Genomic DNA, 17,296 nt, shown 5'->3' with positions numbered 1-17,296 from the left:
ATAGTGTGAACAAGCATAAATGATCAAAACGATAAGAAATTAAAGCTACTATTCACATGGTAGTAGTCTCCATAATTTAATCAGTCAATATTAAGTTATGCTTTCATATCCATGTCATTTCAATAATATTCAAATAGTATTTCAATTTATTTATTGAATATTTATTGACATAAACACAAAGTTTTAAAAGAGGTATACCGTGAGTAGACATATCGATACAAAATTAATAACGGAAAAAATTCATGTACAAAGATTATTTAATAATATAATTTTTGCCTGTGTGTCATGGGCATCTTCAGTACATTAAGCTAATTCATTAATTCATGCTCCTCTTTCTTATTACAGAGTAATGGATTTCTTTTAAAAGAAATTTTCTTTTAAATATTCTTTATGAGGGTTAATAAAGTTTAAACTGAATAAATACTGAAATTTACATATATTATTAATGTACTGAAGATGCCTGTGACACACAGGCAAAAATTATACTATTAAATAATTTTTGTATGCGAGTTTTTTCCGTTATTAATTTTGTAAACACAAAGAAAACCATAGTGATTAAATGTCATATATGCATGAAAAGACTAGCAAAAGTGTAAAAAACAATAATTACTCAATATATATACATTAATCAGTTTGGATGAAATCACCAACATTCCGTGAAAAATTCTTTAATCTGCCATTTAAGAAGTCCAGCATTATACTATTGCTATTCTTTAGTTGAAAAGTTAATTTGGATAGCTGTAACTTGAAGTATACATGAAATAAATACTGGGAACTAAAGAATAAGTATTTAAATAAAAATTCTCCTTACTTGTCTCCCAACTATTCCCTTTAACAATTCATCCCATCGATGGTTAATTTCAGCTAATGGCTCCTTAATTGATAAAGCTTGATCAGAAGATGTACGTCCAATCAGTTCTTGTGCCTGTCGATTCAGTGATTCTATTTCTACCATATGAGGATCAACTGCAATTTTGAACTCCTAAAAAAGATAGTAAAATGACTAAACACCTAATTCTACAATAATTATCTGTGAGGTATAGAAGTTAAGTGAATGACAATCTTTTTATTTATTGATTAAAATTGTGCATATAACATAGTAAATATTTAATGGTAAACATTTCTGTAAAATTCATGCTCCTCTTTCTTATTACAGAGTAATGGATTTCTTTTAAAAGAAATTTTCTTTTAAATATTCTTTATGAGGGTTAATAAAGTTTAAACTGAATAAATACTGCAATTTACATATATTGTTTACATATACTCTGTTAGTTTTGCACGCTAATAAACTGAAAATGTGCTGACATAATCATTTCATTTCATATGAACCTATGGCATACATAAATATATACACATTTAACACTGTTCTACTTAAAGCTGACATCAGTGATTTTCTTGATTAAGAAAATCACTGATGTAAGTGTTCATCATGTTCATCACTATCAGCATCCAAATTAGGTGGAATCAAATTCAGATGTGAATGTGGAAAGTAAATGTTTAACATGTTACATTCTACTGTTCTGTATGAGTGTGGTATTCATAATTATAATTTCCAGACATACACTCAAAGGCACAAGGATTCAATGCTATTAGTAAAGACTTAAGTTCACATTATTATCAGTATTCTGCCGACCTAGTTGGCCAAGTGATCAGCGTATCTGCTCTCTAGCCAAAAGACTGCAGGTTCGAATCCTGCCGTGGGCATGGATGTTTGTGATTGTCTGTGAAAATGCTAGTGGTGATGGTAGGTAGATGGCATGATGATGGTATTTGTGGTTCGTTGTAGTTGGTGGATTGAGTGGTGGAAGCAGAGTTGTAGAGTAGGTGCCCTCCCATGATGAGTCTTTGGACTCCCTGGTGGTGTTAAGTAATAATAATAATAATTCTGTTAATGCTTGCTTCCCAAGTAATTTGTTGTTTGTCAGGCTTCAGATTATACATTTTAGTCTTGTTAATGACTACTAAATTTATCAATTTTCCTGGATCTTGGCATTACTCTGTATTTTTCCTGTCATCAAAAACTGTTTTCATAGTTTGGTTGGTTGGCAGATTTGGGATTAACTGGTGCAAGGACAGCAAAGTTTATACTGCACCACACCAAAGATTACAGCAGTACTCAAAGTAATATTAAACAATAATAATGAGATAAATTAGTAAATATCATGTTATGTAAAAAAAAAAAATTAAATTAAGAAAACATTAGCTACATATAAATAGAATATATAATCAGATGTGATTGTATAAAATAATTCATCAAAAGAAAAGTTAAAAACTTCATGCAATTTATCTAAGTCTGATAAGATCTGCCTGAGTGCCTGGTAGCAAAGTGCAGGTGCTCTATGACAATATGATGAATGGTGAGACATGTTGCACTATTTACACACAGGTGGGTTATCCATCCTCAGTAAAAATGAATATGTAAGATGACTGACCTATGCAGAGCCTAGCAAGAACAACTTCCTCTCTTGTGTTTCTCCACTGACTTGGCCACCCATGCTTAATGTTTAATTTATTTGACAGTGTTCCTGTCATGATGACTACCAATGAGTCATTATCTTTAATCTTATAAACTGTTTGCAGTCTGTATATGGGGCTGACAAACAGTATACAGAAAAATTATCAGATTTAGTAGCTGCATCTTCAGACTCCTTTCCCTCAATTCAAAGTTTGGAATCCAGTACAGCTGAATATAAAAATTAAGAACCTTCAATTTGAACAACAGTTGCATATCCAAGAAAAACAATGGATGTGGATTGTAGATGAGAGAAGAGATAACCTGGATAATACTTAATGAGTCTGTATAAAGCATACAGTTTTGATAATAGTTTTCTTTTACATGCAAAAGTTGAATTACATGCAACCTGTATAATTACTCTGCTGTATAATTACTCAATGAACTGGAATCTGTAAAATTACTCTGCTGTATAATTACTCAATGAACTGGAATCTGATTGAATATACATTGCAAGATAACAGGAGTGTTCTGTTCTGTGTATATTAAATAACTGTTTAAAGACAGACGACAGAGTGTGAGACTTCCTTAGTTGGCACAGTGATTACAGGATGGAATGCAAACCTGCCAGAGGAATGCTGCTGTGTTTGGTGCGAGTAATGTTTTTAACATTATTGCCAGTAACTAGCATAATGTCTACCATACATACCAAAGGCACATATAAAGAAAGGAAGTCTGTGTGTGATAATGAGCTTCCCAGTGCAAAGAAAATATACTATTCCATGCAAGATGCTCTTGAAAACACTATTTTTTGGGTATAGTTAAGAGATTACTGTTTCCATGTAAGTGAAAGAGCTTGTTTCATTTGCTTCTACAAAAAAAGACTTTGAATAGGCTATGAGAAAAGCACAAGTAGCAATCAGTGCACCATGATGATGGGGATCCAACCATCAAAGGCTACTCTGCCTTGAAGAAACATGGACTTCACAGCATAATCATAATCAACTTTGGACATATTAAGTGCACAATAAAGATGAAGCAATGAAAACTGATCCACAACACTCAGTAGAGAAAATAGAGTGCAAAAGAGATTGAATGCCCTCCAGCACTTTTCTCTAGTTGATGAATGTGTGCCAGGAATGTAAGCTTTTTGTCAAAGATGAGTCCAAAAATTTGACTTCTATTGTTACTGGAGTAACAGTTTGACCCATTCTTAACTCAGGATTGGGATGAAGAGCATGTTTTTGGCAGAATATAAAAAATGCACAAGGCATTTTTTATTTCTGAAAATCTGAACCCATTACAAAGAGCCCACGGAAAAATGCACTCTCTCTCCACTGTATCTGAATCACAATGGAAACCGGGAGACCAGACCTGTGCACAAGTGAGGTCTTATCAAGGCCTTATAAAGAAGCAAAATGACATCCTTATCTTTACATGTGAAGGTTCGTTTCAGCATTGCAATTATCTTTTGAGTTGTATTTGCATCTTTGCTACTGGAACTTGAACTTCAACTTCCTATTTACTAACACTCCAAGATCACTAGCCTGATCAGTTTTTTCTAGCATAATCCCCCCAATATAATATGAATTGGATATTTAATCATGCCAAAATGCATGACTTTGCATTTACTGACATTGAACTGAGATCCATTTACCCATGCCCACAATTCCAGCCTGTTCAAATAATTCTGCAAGTACTGCATATCAGCAGCATTCCAGATTACCCTACCTATCTTTGCATCATCATAAATAGCTCTATGTCACCTGTCAAATCTTTCCCAAAACCATTAACGTACAGATCGAATAGTAGTGGACCAAGGACTGATCTTTATGGTACACCACTTAAAATCAGTTACCTTAAATCTTGCAGATTTACACCCCTTGTATAACACTTTTTGATATCTGTCAGTCAGCCATAATCTTACCAACACTAATATTTTATAATTCAAACCGATATTCACGAATTTATGCAACAGTCTTCCATGCTGTATACTGTCAAAAGCCTTAGCAAAATCCAAAAATATCATGGGTTATCCATTCCTCTTAACTAGTTCAATGGTAACATTATTATAGAATGTGAACAAGTTGCTAAAGCATGACCTTCCGTTAGTAAACCCATGTTGTTCATTGCAAAGTAGAGATCCACTGGCAACCCATTTCTGAATGCGAGCCCTAACTAATTTTTCCAAAATCTTCACCACCACTCCTGAGATACTGCTTGGTCGATAGTTGGATACATTGGTCTTTTCACCACCTTTGTTCAATGGGATTACCATACATTCTTTCAATTCCTACAGAACATTCCCTGTTATGAGACTCAAGTTACATGGCATGATCAAAGGAATAGGAAGGTCATAGAATATCATGCTGATATTCTATCAGTCCCTATTGCTGAATTCTTATCCAGTTTGTGCAACAGGTCTAATACCCCCCTCTTCATGCACCCGAGTTGCTTCATTCAGTGAAGATGTAGCAGTGAACTCGATGTTGCATACACTAGGTTGATAGTTTTTAGCAATATGGGCACTCATTAGTTGAACAACCTCTTCTGCATCTGTCACACTACTTTCAGACCACCTTCAGAAAAGTTATTCTGAAATATTCATTCTTTCTTTTACTTGCAGCATATCAACAAAATTCTTGTGGGTTGTCTTAAGCTTGCAGATAATAATAAATTTAGTTTAATCCTTTATCCAAGTGTGAGCAAACAAAGTTTGCACCTGAAAGTATCTTCAGGACTGGGGTAAGGTGGTACAACACCAGGCAGCTCATTGCAAAGGTGGAGCAAACTGACATCACTCTTATCTCAGTATCTCCCATAATGCAAAACACATTTCCTTGCAGATATGTATAATGTTATGCATTAAGGGAAGGGCCACTACCCAGACTAGTTTCGACCTTTATTGAGGTCTCTTCAGTGGGAGCCAGGCCCAAGTGGAGATACCAGCCAGAAGCATTAGCAAGGTCATCTCTACCTATAGGAGTTGCCAAACGGTGTGCCACCTTTTTATTAAATTACTCTGGATTTAGAGAAAGATGTTGAAAGTTTATTTTTCACTTGGTTAGAGTATAATAAATTTAGTTTAATCCTTTATCCAAGTGTGAGCAAACAAAGTTTGCGCCTCAAAGTATCTTCAGGACTGGGGTAAGGTGGTACAACATCAGGCAACTCGTTGCAAAGGTGGAGCAAGATGACATCACTCCTATCTCAGTATCTCCCATAATGCAAAACACATCTCCAAAAAAAGTGATGTAGTTGATTATATAAGCCCATTTGTAGAAAAATTTGGCTGCCATTTCTTTTGTAGTATACTTTTAATATTAAAAATTCAGGAAGACACGAAGCTGTTGCCGAGATTCTAGCAAAATTTTCTCCCAAAGTGAATGCAATAGTTTTTGAATCAGCAACAACATATCTATTATGCTCCAGAGTAGACAAGCAGTGTGTTTCATATTTATCTTTTATTTTCAGGATTTTTATACAATTTTAGCAGTGGTTGTTTGATGAATCAGTGATGTAAATTGAATCCAAGATTGCTTCTGACACTCTGATATATATTCACAAGAATTAAGAAAATAATTAAAAATAATTTTTAATAAACACTTTTTCCTTTTTCTCATGAATACATGTGTTTAATAATGTTAGATTTGATGTGGTAAGGTATCTGTGAAATATAGCTCATGCTCAGTTTTGTTCCTTTTTTGATTACTTGGCACTCTGGCGTTCAGTAGAGTGGAAATTGAAATGTTTTTGAAAATGCAGATATTGTTGTCAGGATAATACAATCAGTTATATACTTCACAGCTTCACTGATAGACTGTCTTGCTTAAGCATTAAAATTTTGAAGAGAATAAAAAAAAAACAGTGCAAATGATCACTTCCATAAATGTTCTCTTCGACATGAGCAGTGAAATAATCGGAGACAAGATTGTAAGATCTATTGCATAATTAGCAGATAGGCATATGGAAGAAGGTATTGACACCATTATTAAAAAGGGGAAGGCATGATTGTGGAGCATTCACTCAATGATAAAACTTCGTCCATCCATGTTGAACTACTCCAGAGAGTGTTGTGTCAATTAATGTTACCCATGAGAAGTATGGGATGAGGCAGTCGCAAAATAAAATTATCAAGTTCCATCTCATTTAAGGAAAATGATCCATAAATGTTCTCTTCGACATGAGCAGTGGAATAATCGGAGACAGGATTGTAAGATCTATTGAAAATGAACAGATAGGCATATGGAAGAAGGTATCGACACCATTATTAAAAAGGGGTTAATATAATAAATATAATTAATAATAAAAGAGTTCAATATATTTACCCGGTGGTAAATATATTGAACACACTGTAATAAAAAAAAATTCCATGGAAATAAATTGCTATGTTTCCAGAGGAGTACTAAGCTGGACATGATGGAAAAGAGCATAACTGCCTACTAGAATAGTTTCTCCACAATAAGCAGGACCATATCCAGTTCTGTAATTGCATACAACAGTGAAATTCCTTAAGGTAGGGCACTGCTGGATATTAAATGTTTCATGCAGATAGAGACAGAAAAGTTTGCATTTCTGCAACCAGAATCTCAATATCATTGATATTCTACTGAAACCGACATGTCCATTGTAAATGTTTTCCTATTGTTTTGGCTTTGTAGACTTGTCTGATTTCTGAGATCTTACATTTCTTGGATTTATATTTATCAATAGATTTTGGAAAGTATGGATGGCCAGTGTCCATTTAATAATACGCTAACCACTCGGCCGAGTGGTTAACGTATCCGCTCTCCAGGCAAAAGGCCGTGGGTTTGAATCCTGCTGTGGGCATGGATGTTTGCAATTGTCTGTGAAAACACTAGTGGCAGTGGGCAGTAGATGGCATTGGTGAAGATGATGTTGGTAGTTGCGGATTCAGTGTGGAGGCAGAGTTGTAGAGTAGGTGCCCTCGCTCGATGAGTCTTTGGACTCCTTGAAGGTGTTGCGTAATAATAATAATTTATTATGCGCTCTAAGCTTCCACTTGCTATCCACAATCACATCCAAATTTCAAGCTTTACCAATTACCTGCTGTTTCATTCCAACAGTGCAGCATGCAACTTATAATCTCTTCTTCCCAAAATGCATGACATTATGCTTGGCTACATTAAATTAGTAGCTATTATACATTGCCAGTCTATTTAAATCATCCTGAAAGTCTGAATTACTTTCCCTATATATCACTCTTCTCAGTATTTTATCATCAAAAAAAAAAAATTTCCCTTGAATCATTTCCCATATCATTGATGTACAAATTAAGAAATATTGAGCTTCGCAGTGCTCCACTAGTCACCCATATCCTGGATTCGGTTCCTTGGTATGCTATTCTTTGGTATTTGTTCATCAACTACTGTCTTATCCATATCACCAGTTTCATATATATATATATATATATATATATATATATATATATATATGACAGAATGATCATTAACTCGGTTAACATACATAGTTTTATGAAGAATTGAATGACTAGAACCGAGAATTAAGTAAAAAGGTTTTAATATAAAAACACTACTAATTTCGGCCTGTAACAGCCTTCTTCAGGTGACATTATAAAAGAAGAAAAAACACTAAACATAGGTTAGTGTTAAAAGTAGAGGGTTAAAAGACTATGAACAACATAGACAGTATCTATACATAGTTAGCATGAAAACGTTGTAGTTGTGAGTATTGTGCGGTTATAAAATTCTTTGAAAGAAGGTTTAATGCCAAAAGAAATTCATGTGAAGTTCATAAAAGCTTAGGGGCACCCTTCTCCTTTGTTTTCTACAATTAAGAAACTACAACTACAACGTTTTCATGCTAATTATGTATAGAGACTGTCTATGTTGTTCATAGTCTTTTAACCCTCTACTTTTAACACTAACCTATGTTTAGTGTTTTTTCTTCTTTTATAATGTCACCTGAAGAAGGGTGTTACAGACCAAAACTAGTAATGTTTTTATATTAAAACCTTTTTACTTAATTCTCGGTTCTAGTCATTCAACTCTTCATAAAATATATATATATATCTCCATTTGCTCTAATTTCTGTGAGGTATCCTGCAGATTTTCCTTCACAAAGTCAAGCGTATCACTGTGTACCCATCACTTTAATCCAAATCAAGTGTCACTTTCTTATAAAAAGTGAGCAAGACCTATAAGGCAAGAGTGAGCAATAAGTCAAGACCTACTTTCACAAAACCACACTGCTTTACTCCAATACCACATTATTCAATCTAATAGCTAATAACCTTCTAGATGTATTATATTTATCAACTGCACTTATTTGCATTTATTGGGTTTTGCAGTAAATAAATTTGTTCCAGAAATCAAAACATCTGGAAAGGGAAAAAACTTTGCTACTTGTGACTTATAATGGCAATCCTTGCATCCTTGAAGAAATCTGAACCCAGACTTCAACCTGCAGATGCAACAGTAAAACTTGTGGTAACTATTCTTGATGTTTTATGCCTGTAGAAAATCTTTTAAAAAAGATGGATGTTGCAAGGTATACCTTCTAGATGTATTATATTTATCAACTGCACTTATTTGCATTTATTGGGTTATTATTTTTTTATGAGACTTCCACCTGTGAAAAGTTTTAATTTATAATACAATATAATTCACAGTATGAATATACCATGAGTGAGCTAGGGATTTTTAATTTTTAATTTTTGTTAATTTTTATAGGGACTAGCAAGAATTTAATCTTAATACATAGAATACAAAGCTAGTTTTAAAACTAGGCATCAGACATTGCACAATTTAATGTCTTAAAATCATTTTTTTAAAGGATAATACCAACCTTCAGCTGATTTATTTGTCCTTTCACAGCGTCAATATCAGAGGCCAATGGACCTAAGTGGACAAAGTTCTCTTCAGCTTCATCCAGAAATTCCAGAAGGTTCTGAAAAGAAAATTTGTTACTAAATTACAGGGGAAAAAAATCTGGTTTCATACTAAGAAGTTCTATTATACATCTCACATCTACATAAACATGAAATCATTAAAATAAGAAGGAGCATTCCAAATGTAATGCTTCCATTGTGACAGCTCCCTTTCCAAAAATGTCACTGAAATAAAAAAAATCCATTTCAGGGGCATAATGATGGACTCCATTTACCATTTTGTGAAGAAAAGTTTTCCCTTCCCTTTCGCAATGTTGATACCATTGGTGATGGACAACCTTGCTGTTTGATTTTAATAATCAATGATGCAGAAGTCAATAATCACATATTTTATTATAGCCCAAATGGATGATCTGCATTAATCTTATGTTCAGTTTCAGTGCAGTGATTTCCCCTCTAACTACTGAGTTTTCTAGCAGATTCAGCCTCTCACTTCATGATTACTTGGTCTAATACGAAGTGTAGAGAACACAAGAGAGGATGGCTTAATTGTGAATGAGCAGGAAGTTGAGGAAATAAATAAACTTGATATCAACAAGACAATAATATTTGATGACATATCATCAGAGGTCTTAAGGGAATGTTCCAGAAAACTGGCAGTAGCATTTGCATGCCTGTTTAATAAGTCTTACAACAGCACAGGTTCCAAGAGAGTAAAAAGAAAGTAAAATTGTTCCAGTGCTGGTGAAAAGGCTACAAATTATAGCCCAATCTGTATGTTGGTTGTGGTGAAGGTACTAGAGAGAGAGAGAGAGAGATTGGTGAGAAGTAGGATACAGAAATGGATTGATAACAGCAGTATTCTCTGTGGTTGTCAGCATGGGTATGTTAAAGGAAGATGTACATATAGTATGCTTAAATTTTGCAAAAGCTTTCGACAAACTGCCACACAACAAGCTGTTAAATAAATTGAAATGGATTGGATAACAGACTTCTGAGTTGGATCAATGACTGCCTGTTGGACAGTTATCAGAAAGTTGTATATAGGGATGCAGTATCCCAAAAGAGAAAGGTCACTAGTGGTGTGCTGAGGGGTTAGTTCTGGGATTATTGTTGCTCAATTTGTATATTAATGATATTTGGAGAGGTTTAACTGGTGATATGCAGCTGTTTGTAGATAATGCAAAATTGCGGAGAATAACGCAGAGTCAAGCAGATGTTATAGTCTTACAGAAGGACTTGAATGGATTAGATGAATGGACAGGTAAGTGGAACTATTGGTTCAATGTTGTGAAGTGTAAGATTTGAAATTTGGTAAGCAATTATGGGATGCAAAGTATACACATGGTGAGTTAAACTAGAAAGGAGATAGAGGGGATGAGAAATCTGGAAGTGGTGGACAAGGACCTGAAATTCGGGGACACATTGCACAAGTTCTGAAGATGTCACATTGGATAATGGCAATGATGTGGAGAACCCTGACGTGCAGAAATAAAGAGGTTATGACCATTGTATAAGACCTTGATTAGGTCTCATATGTATTATTGTGCAAAAATTTGATTATTGGGTTTTCATGGTCATGTGGATATGTTAGAAAAGGGTCCAGAGAAGATTCACAAATGTGGTCAGTGGTCTTTGGAATGTGGAGTATGAGGACAGATTGAGAGAATGGAAATTGCAAAGCCCATGAATAGGAGGAGGGGGGGGGGGAGAAGATATGAATGAGACATATCAGTTAGTCAGAGATTGACCTGGAAGAGATTTTTCATAGAATGGGAGAGGAGGAAGAACAACAGGCCATCTCTGGAAAGTGTATAAGGAGGGTGTGAGCAGAGGAGCAAGGAGTAGGTTCTTTACACAGAGAATAGTTGGTGAGTGGAATGCATTGCCTGAGTGTGTTGTGAATGTAGACACACTGAATCAGTTTAAGGCAGAGTTAGATGAGCTTTGTGTGTGATAGTGTGACTCCATGAAGGTCAGATGATCAACAATAATAACATTTAACAATTTATAATTACTGAAGCTGTTTGTAATAAGTAATGCCAAATTCTATAATGTCACTATGGTTCATACCAAGTATTATTCTTCTTTCCAGCATTATAATTATATATATAAAATTATTAATTTTCCCTGAAGTCTTAAAGAATGAATGAAACTTGATTCATTCATCTTAGTCTCGAAAATCAGTAGAGAACTGTAATACTAAAACAAATGTTTAATTATCATAAAAAAATCTACACATACATTCAAATAAAATAAATGATAAACTTTCTCACTCCCACTCAACATAAATTTATTTGCACAATAAAAAAATAAAATAAAATAAAATCTAACCCAAACCCCTTTGGTAGTCTTCTCAATGTTTCAATGCATATATATGTACATACCATCAGTTCAGATAAGAATACTCAATAACTCAGAACTAAATCAGTACTTCGATCAAAACAATTATGAACATCATTCAGCTATTTTACAGTTGTCACCCTCTAAATTTACTTAAACACACACACATCCAGAGCAAATACAGCAGCTATTTTCTGGCATTTACTTGTGACAATATATAGTTTTTTTAACCAAACAAAACAAACCACCTCAGCAGACTTCACTGTGCAAGTATTAACAAAAAATTTTCTCCATCTTTGCAAATATTCAAGAAGAACAAAAGAGTCTTCAAACTTTTTATTGAGATGACAGTCTGTCTGAACAATTATTTCATTAGATGAGCTGATCTTATTCCTGTCTCAGATACTGTTCCCTTTGTCAGAAGAAAGTAAATGCTAGCATTTACAATGCATTTTTGCAAGCTTAGAAATACAACAAAAAATATACAACTCTCAAAGAAATAAAAATAATCTTCTTCAATAATAACTATAAATTAATGGGCAGAGTTAATTTGATCTTTTCCTAAACTTTTCCTCTAAGACTCTGAAATCGATATATGAGGATGGTCAGAAATGTTCTCGGCCTAAACCACAGATGGCAACACTATCGGCAAGATTTTTTTTCTAAGTTGGTACATCTGTCATAAGCATTCACGTGAAATTGCAAGTCATTCTATCAAGTAGTTTGTTTTATACAACTGTCTGAAGCAAAAGTCTGTATCCCTTGAGATGGATAAAATTGAGTATTGTGCGGTTATAAAATTCTTTGAAAGAAGGTTTAATGCCAAAAGAAATTCATTTGAAGTTCATAAAAGTTTATGGGCATCCTTCTTTGTTTTCGACAATTAAGAAATGGGCTGCCGAGTTTAAACGTGGCCGTCCAGCCTTGAAGATGATCCATGTGAAGGACGTCCAAAAAGTGTAAGAACACCAGAAATCATTTATCAAATGCACGATATGGTATTGGATGACCGGCGAGTCAAAGTGCGTGAAATTGCTGAGACTATAGGCATTTCAAAAGAATGTGTAGGATATATTTTGCACGAAGAATTGCAAATGAAAAAGCTTTTGCACAAGATGGATGCTGCACTTTCTCACAGCAGATCAAAAAACGCACTCACATGAAAATCTCTGAACAGTGCTTGGAGCATTGGAGCATATATTTAACAAGAATATAACTGATTTTGTGCATCGATTTATTAGTATGGATGAGACTTGGATTCACCATTACACACCAGAATCCAAAAGGCAGTCAAAACAGTGGGCAGAAGCCAGTTATTCAGTGCCAAAGAAGACAAAGTCGTTCCATCAGCAGGAAAGGACATGGCATTGCTGTTTTGGGATGCTAACGGCATTTTGTTTATTATCTTGAAAAGGGCAAAAATAACCAGTGAATATTATTCCAATCTTTTAACCAGACTAGATGAAAAAAATTCATGAGAAAAGACCCGGTTTGCAGAAGAAAAAAAATTGTCTTTCATCAGGACAGTGCACCTGCCCATAAAGGTGTTTTGGCAATGGGAAAATTAAGGGATCTGCACCATGAATTGTTGGAACATCCATCCTATTCCCCAGATTTGGCTCCCTCTGACTTCTCTTTCCAAAATTAAAACTCTTCCTCACTATTCAGCATGATTGCAGCTGTAGAGGAGTATTTTGAAGATCTTACTGAGAACCACTACAGGGACAGGATAATGGCGCTGGAGTATCATTGGAATGAATGTATTAGTCTTAAATGAGATTATGTTGAAAACTAAAAGTAATTTTTAAATTATAAATTTGTTTTTTGTTAGGCTGAAAACTTTTCAGACCACCCTCATATATTGATTCATAAGAAACTTGCATTCAAATTGATATTGAAAGTGAACTTCACAATGAGAAAAAAAAATGTACATAAATATACTTATTACCTGTAAAATTCCATGGAAATTCATTGCCTTTTCCATTGCATCAATAAGATTCTGTTCCCTTTTTGCATATAAACTAGTAACATTTTCCCATGCAGAATCTAAATCTTCAATGTGCTTTTTCACTTCAGGCTTATCAGGTTCGCCACATAACTGCATTAAGTCTTGACCAGCTTGCCGACATTGGTCCACTTCTGGCTTAGTATGATCAATTTCTTGTTTAATTTCCTAAAAGAGAAAAAAAATGTTATGCATATTTCATCTAAGTTATAAAAATAACTCAAGAAATATTCATTCATCTGAATAAATATTCAGATGAATATTTATTCATCTAGATCTGTTATTAGCATAAATTAGCTTTAAACATACACACCTTTAATGTTACTTGCTGGTGCTGAATAGCAGATGGCTCTACTGCAGGAGATTCTTGAGTTGATAAACTGTCTTGTAACTCTTTCAAAGCCTTCATGACAGCAGTCAATTCATTCCAAAATCTTTCTGCAGCAATCAAGGCATCTTCCAAAGATTTGTCACGGTTTTGAGCCAGTTTTTGAATATTGTCCCACAAATCATTCAACCGGTCAAGCTTTTTCTTGATATCTAAAAAATATTCACATAACATGGACCTTAAATATCAGAAGAAATACTAATCTTAGCTTTTACACAAGATGACATATAATAAAGCTATATAATGGAATTACACTTATTTATAAATATTCTGACTAACACTCAACCATCATTATTAAAATGATGGTTGAGTGTTAGAGAATGTTAACATAATTAAAGGAATACCTTAAAGGTAAATGAGCAAAGAACGCTATCATGACATGCAACTTTCTAAACCAGTGGCAACTGTTCCCCTTATTTTATTATTATTTTTATCCTAAGATCCTAGGAGTCAAAGACTCATCGAGGAGGTCACTTTTGTCAAACACACAGCTCATCATACTGTGCCTTCCATACATTCAAATGCTCTGCGTACACCACACTATCAGGCAATTCACTGCAATCATTCCCAACTTTCCATGCAATAAACCTACTTCTCACTCCAATGACAGCCAATGAACTGCAGCCTACAAGAGTAAGAGTCAATCAGGTGGTATTGAGGTCAATAGAACAAAATATAAAATGGTTGCTACTATAGGCCAGAAGGTGCCAGGGATGATGTGGATGACATGAATCAGCAGATTAGTATGAGTACAAGTCGAGTAATTATTATGAGGGACTTTAACTTCAGAAAGACAGACTGGAAGAAGGAAAATCACATGACAGGAAGTATATGGAAGTTATACATTTTCTGAGAGATAATTACTAGAAGCAGAGTGTGATGGAGGGGACGAGGATACAAGTGTTGGATTAGAAGACCTGTCCGTTACTAAGGTGGCTATATTGCTTCCAACTGGGGAACATGGTCACGTGGTTTTGATGTGCGAGGAAGCAAAACGTGGAAATTTTAGTTAAGAAGGGTTACATGTGGAACTACATAGCAGATGATTATACTACACTTAGGAGGCAGCATGAAGCTGTACCATCGCATAAAGATCTGCAAGGAAAGGATGTTCACAGTGAATGGGGGATAGTCAACAGATATCTGAAAGGAAATATTACACTGTCTACCCAAAAACAGGAGGGTAAATCAGATGGAAGTAAGATGGATGAGTAGAATCATTAAGCATGAACTGCAAAAAAAGTGATCAGCAAAGAAAGGTGATCAGCTAACTCATGAACAGTACAAGGATCAGACAAGAAAGGTAACTAGCATGGTAAAGAATGCAAAATGAGATTATGAGAAGAAATTAGCCAAACAGGCAAAAAGAAATCCCAGATTTTTTTTTTTTTTTTGTTATGTAACAAGTAGGAAGAAGAATGGCTATGGAAGAATGAGAGCAGATGGTAAAAAAAGGTGACAGAAGCAGATGAAATTGTTGAGCTATGGAAGTTATACTGAGTGATCAGTTTGCAAGGGGATATCATCCAAGTGAAAATATTCTTATGGCAGAGAGAACAGAGACTGATATGAGAAGAGGAGTTCAGATTTTTCATCCTAAAAAGGGTGACAAATCTATACCTTCAAACTATTATCCATTTTTTCTTACTCCAGTTTTTTTCAAAGTAATGCAGGGAGACATCAACATTCAATTGCTATGCTATCTTGACTCAGCTAATAAATGGCAACTAGTATGGTTTCTACCTAATAAAAAAAAAAATTCAATAGCTATATAAATACCATCTTTTTATGCATCTAATCAATATGGGTTTAGATCTGGATTCAATCCAAAAAAGCACTATTGGAGTTCCATAAATATAGGAATGAATAAATAAAGAAATGTACACAGCAGAAGTTTTTCTTGATATAGCTAAGCCATTGAACTGTGTTCATCATGACCTACTACTACTGAAAATGTCTAGATACAGCATAAGAGGAGTTACCAATGACTAGTTCAAATCCTACCTGAATGATAGAAAACAATACACCAGCTATGGTACATTCAATAGCCCAATAAAAATAATAAAATACGGAGTCCCAAAAGGTTCGGTGCTAGGACCCATGATTTTTAATATATGTTAATTATCTGTGTAAATACAAACTTTTTGGCAAAATGATATCGTTCGCTGATGATATGGCATTAGTACACACAGAAACAATCCTTGAGGATCTAGAAAATCAGATTAACCATGATATGTTGAAACTAAGTAAGTGATTTAGAAATAATGGTCTTAAAATTAATACTGATAAAATGGGATATATGTACTTCACATTAACAGGTAAGCTAGATCACAATCATAAAATGGTATGAAACAAAATGTAGTGATATCCAAAATTGTAACTAACTTAGTCAAAAAACACAAAATCAGTGAAGTATTTGGGCCTCCATATCGACAGCAATCTGAAATGGGACTCCCACATCTCATTTTTAACATAATAAGTTGAGGTTTGTAATTAACAGAATATATTATCTTATATATTATATTAACAGAATATATTACTTAAGAATATATTATGTTAATTTAATGAATTTTTAACATTCTTAAGATGCTTATGCTATTCTTGGGTCAATTCCTCACTGCAAGATGGTATCACCTGTTGGGGCTGGAGATTACTACAACAATCTGCTTCCTTTAATATGGATACAAAATAGAATAATTAGAGCTATAGCCATTACTGACTTTGCACATTCAACCAACGATCTGTTTGTCATTCATAATATTTTGCCATTACAGAAACTATTTTTACTGTTGTATATTATACATAAGAAAGAATGTTGTAAGCTTTTCAATATATAATGTAGACTATGGTTTATGCTGTGGCTGGAACTTGCTGGCAGTACCCAAAACAAACAAAGAAATTTTTCATAAATACTTTGAATACCTAGCAACAAGCAGCTACAATAGACTCCCAAATGAAATAAAATCAATAATCTCAGGATATGCTTGCAGAAAAAGATTGGCATACTTTGGCTCTTCATTATACATACTGTACAGTTAATTACATATATTTTCTTTTTTCATATTTATCATCTTGTCTTTTTCTTAACATATCAGTCTCTGCATTACTGTCCAAGTGGTGATATTATATTTCAAGTGGTTATATTATATTTATAGTATTACTTTTTCTATGTTGCATTATCACTTGTATTGCTATAACAAACATCACTATTGTATGATGTTATCATTTGTACCACTT

At 34.1% G+C, this 17,296-nt stretch overlaps 1 protein-coding gene across 1 annotated transcript in view; it reads right to left on the bottom strand.

The window, feature by feature from the left end:
* Positions 1-17,296, bottom strand: part of shot (dystonin-like protein short stop) — a 1,304,552-nt gene that overhangs the window by 336,284 nt on the left and 950,972 nt on the right. The window contains exons 67-70 of the mRNA XM_090402172.1: positions 13,985-14,211; positions 13,615-13,839; positions 9,281-9,382; positions 812-982 (exon numbers count right to left, since the gene is read on the bottom strand). Of these exons, the coding sequence (XP_090258298.1) occupies positions 812-982; positions 9,281-9,382; positions 13,615-13,839; positions 13,985-14,211 (725 nt within the window). The remainder of the gene's footprint in view (positions 1-811; positions 983-9,280; positions 9,383-13,614; positions 13,840-13,984; positions 14,212-17,296) is intronic.

Source organism: Typopeltis vanoorti, chromosome 12 (genome assembly GCF_054136105.1).
Source record: "Typopeltis vanoorti isolate ZY-2024b chromosome 12, IOZ_Tvanoo_1.0, whole genome shotgun sequence".
NCBI lineage: Eukaryota > Metazoa > Arthropoda > Arachnida > Uropygi > Thelyphonidae > Typopeltis > Typopeltis vanoorti.
The sequence above is the reverse complement of the archived record's forward strand: the minus strand, read 5'-3'. Positions and strand labels throughout refer to the sequence as shown.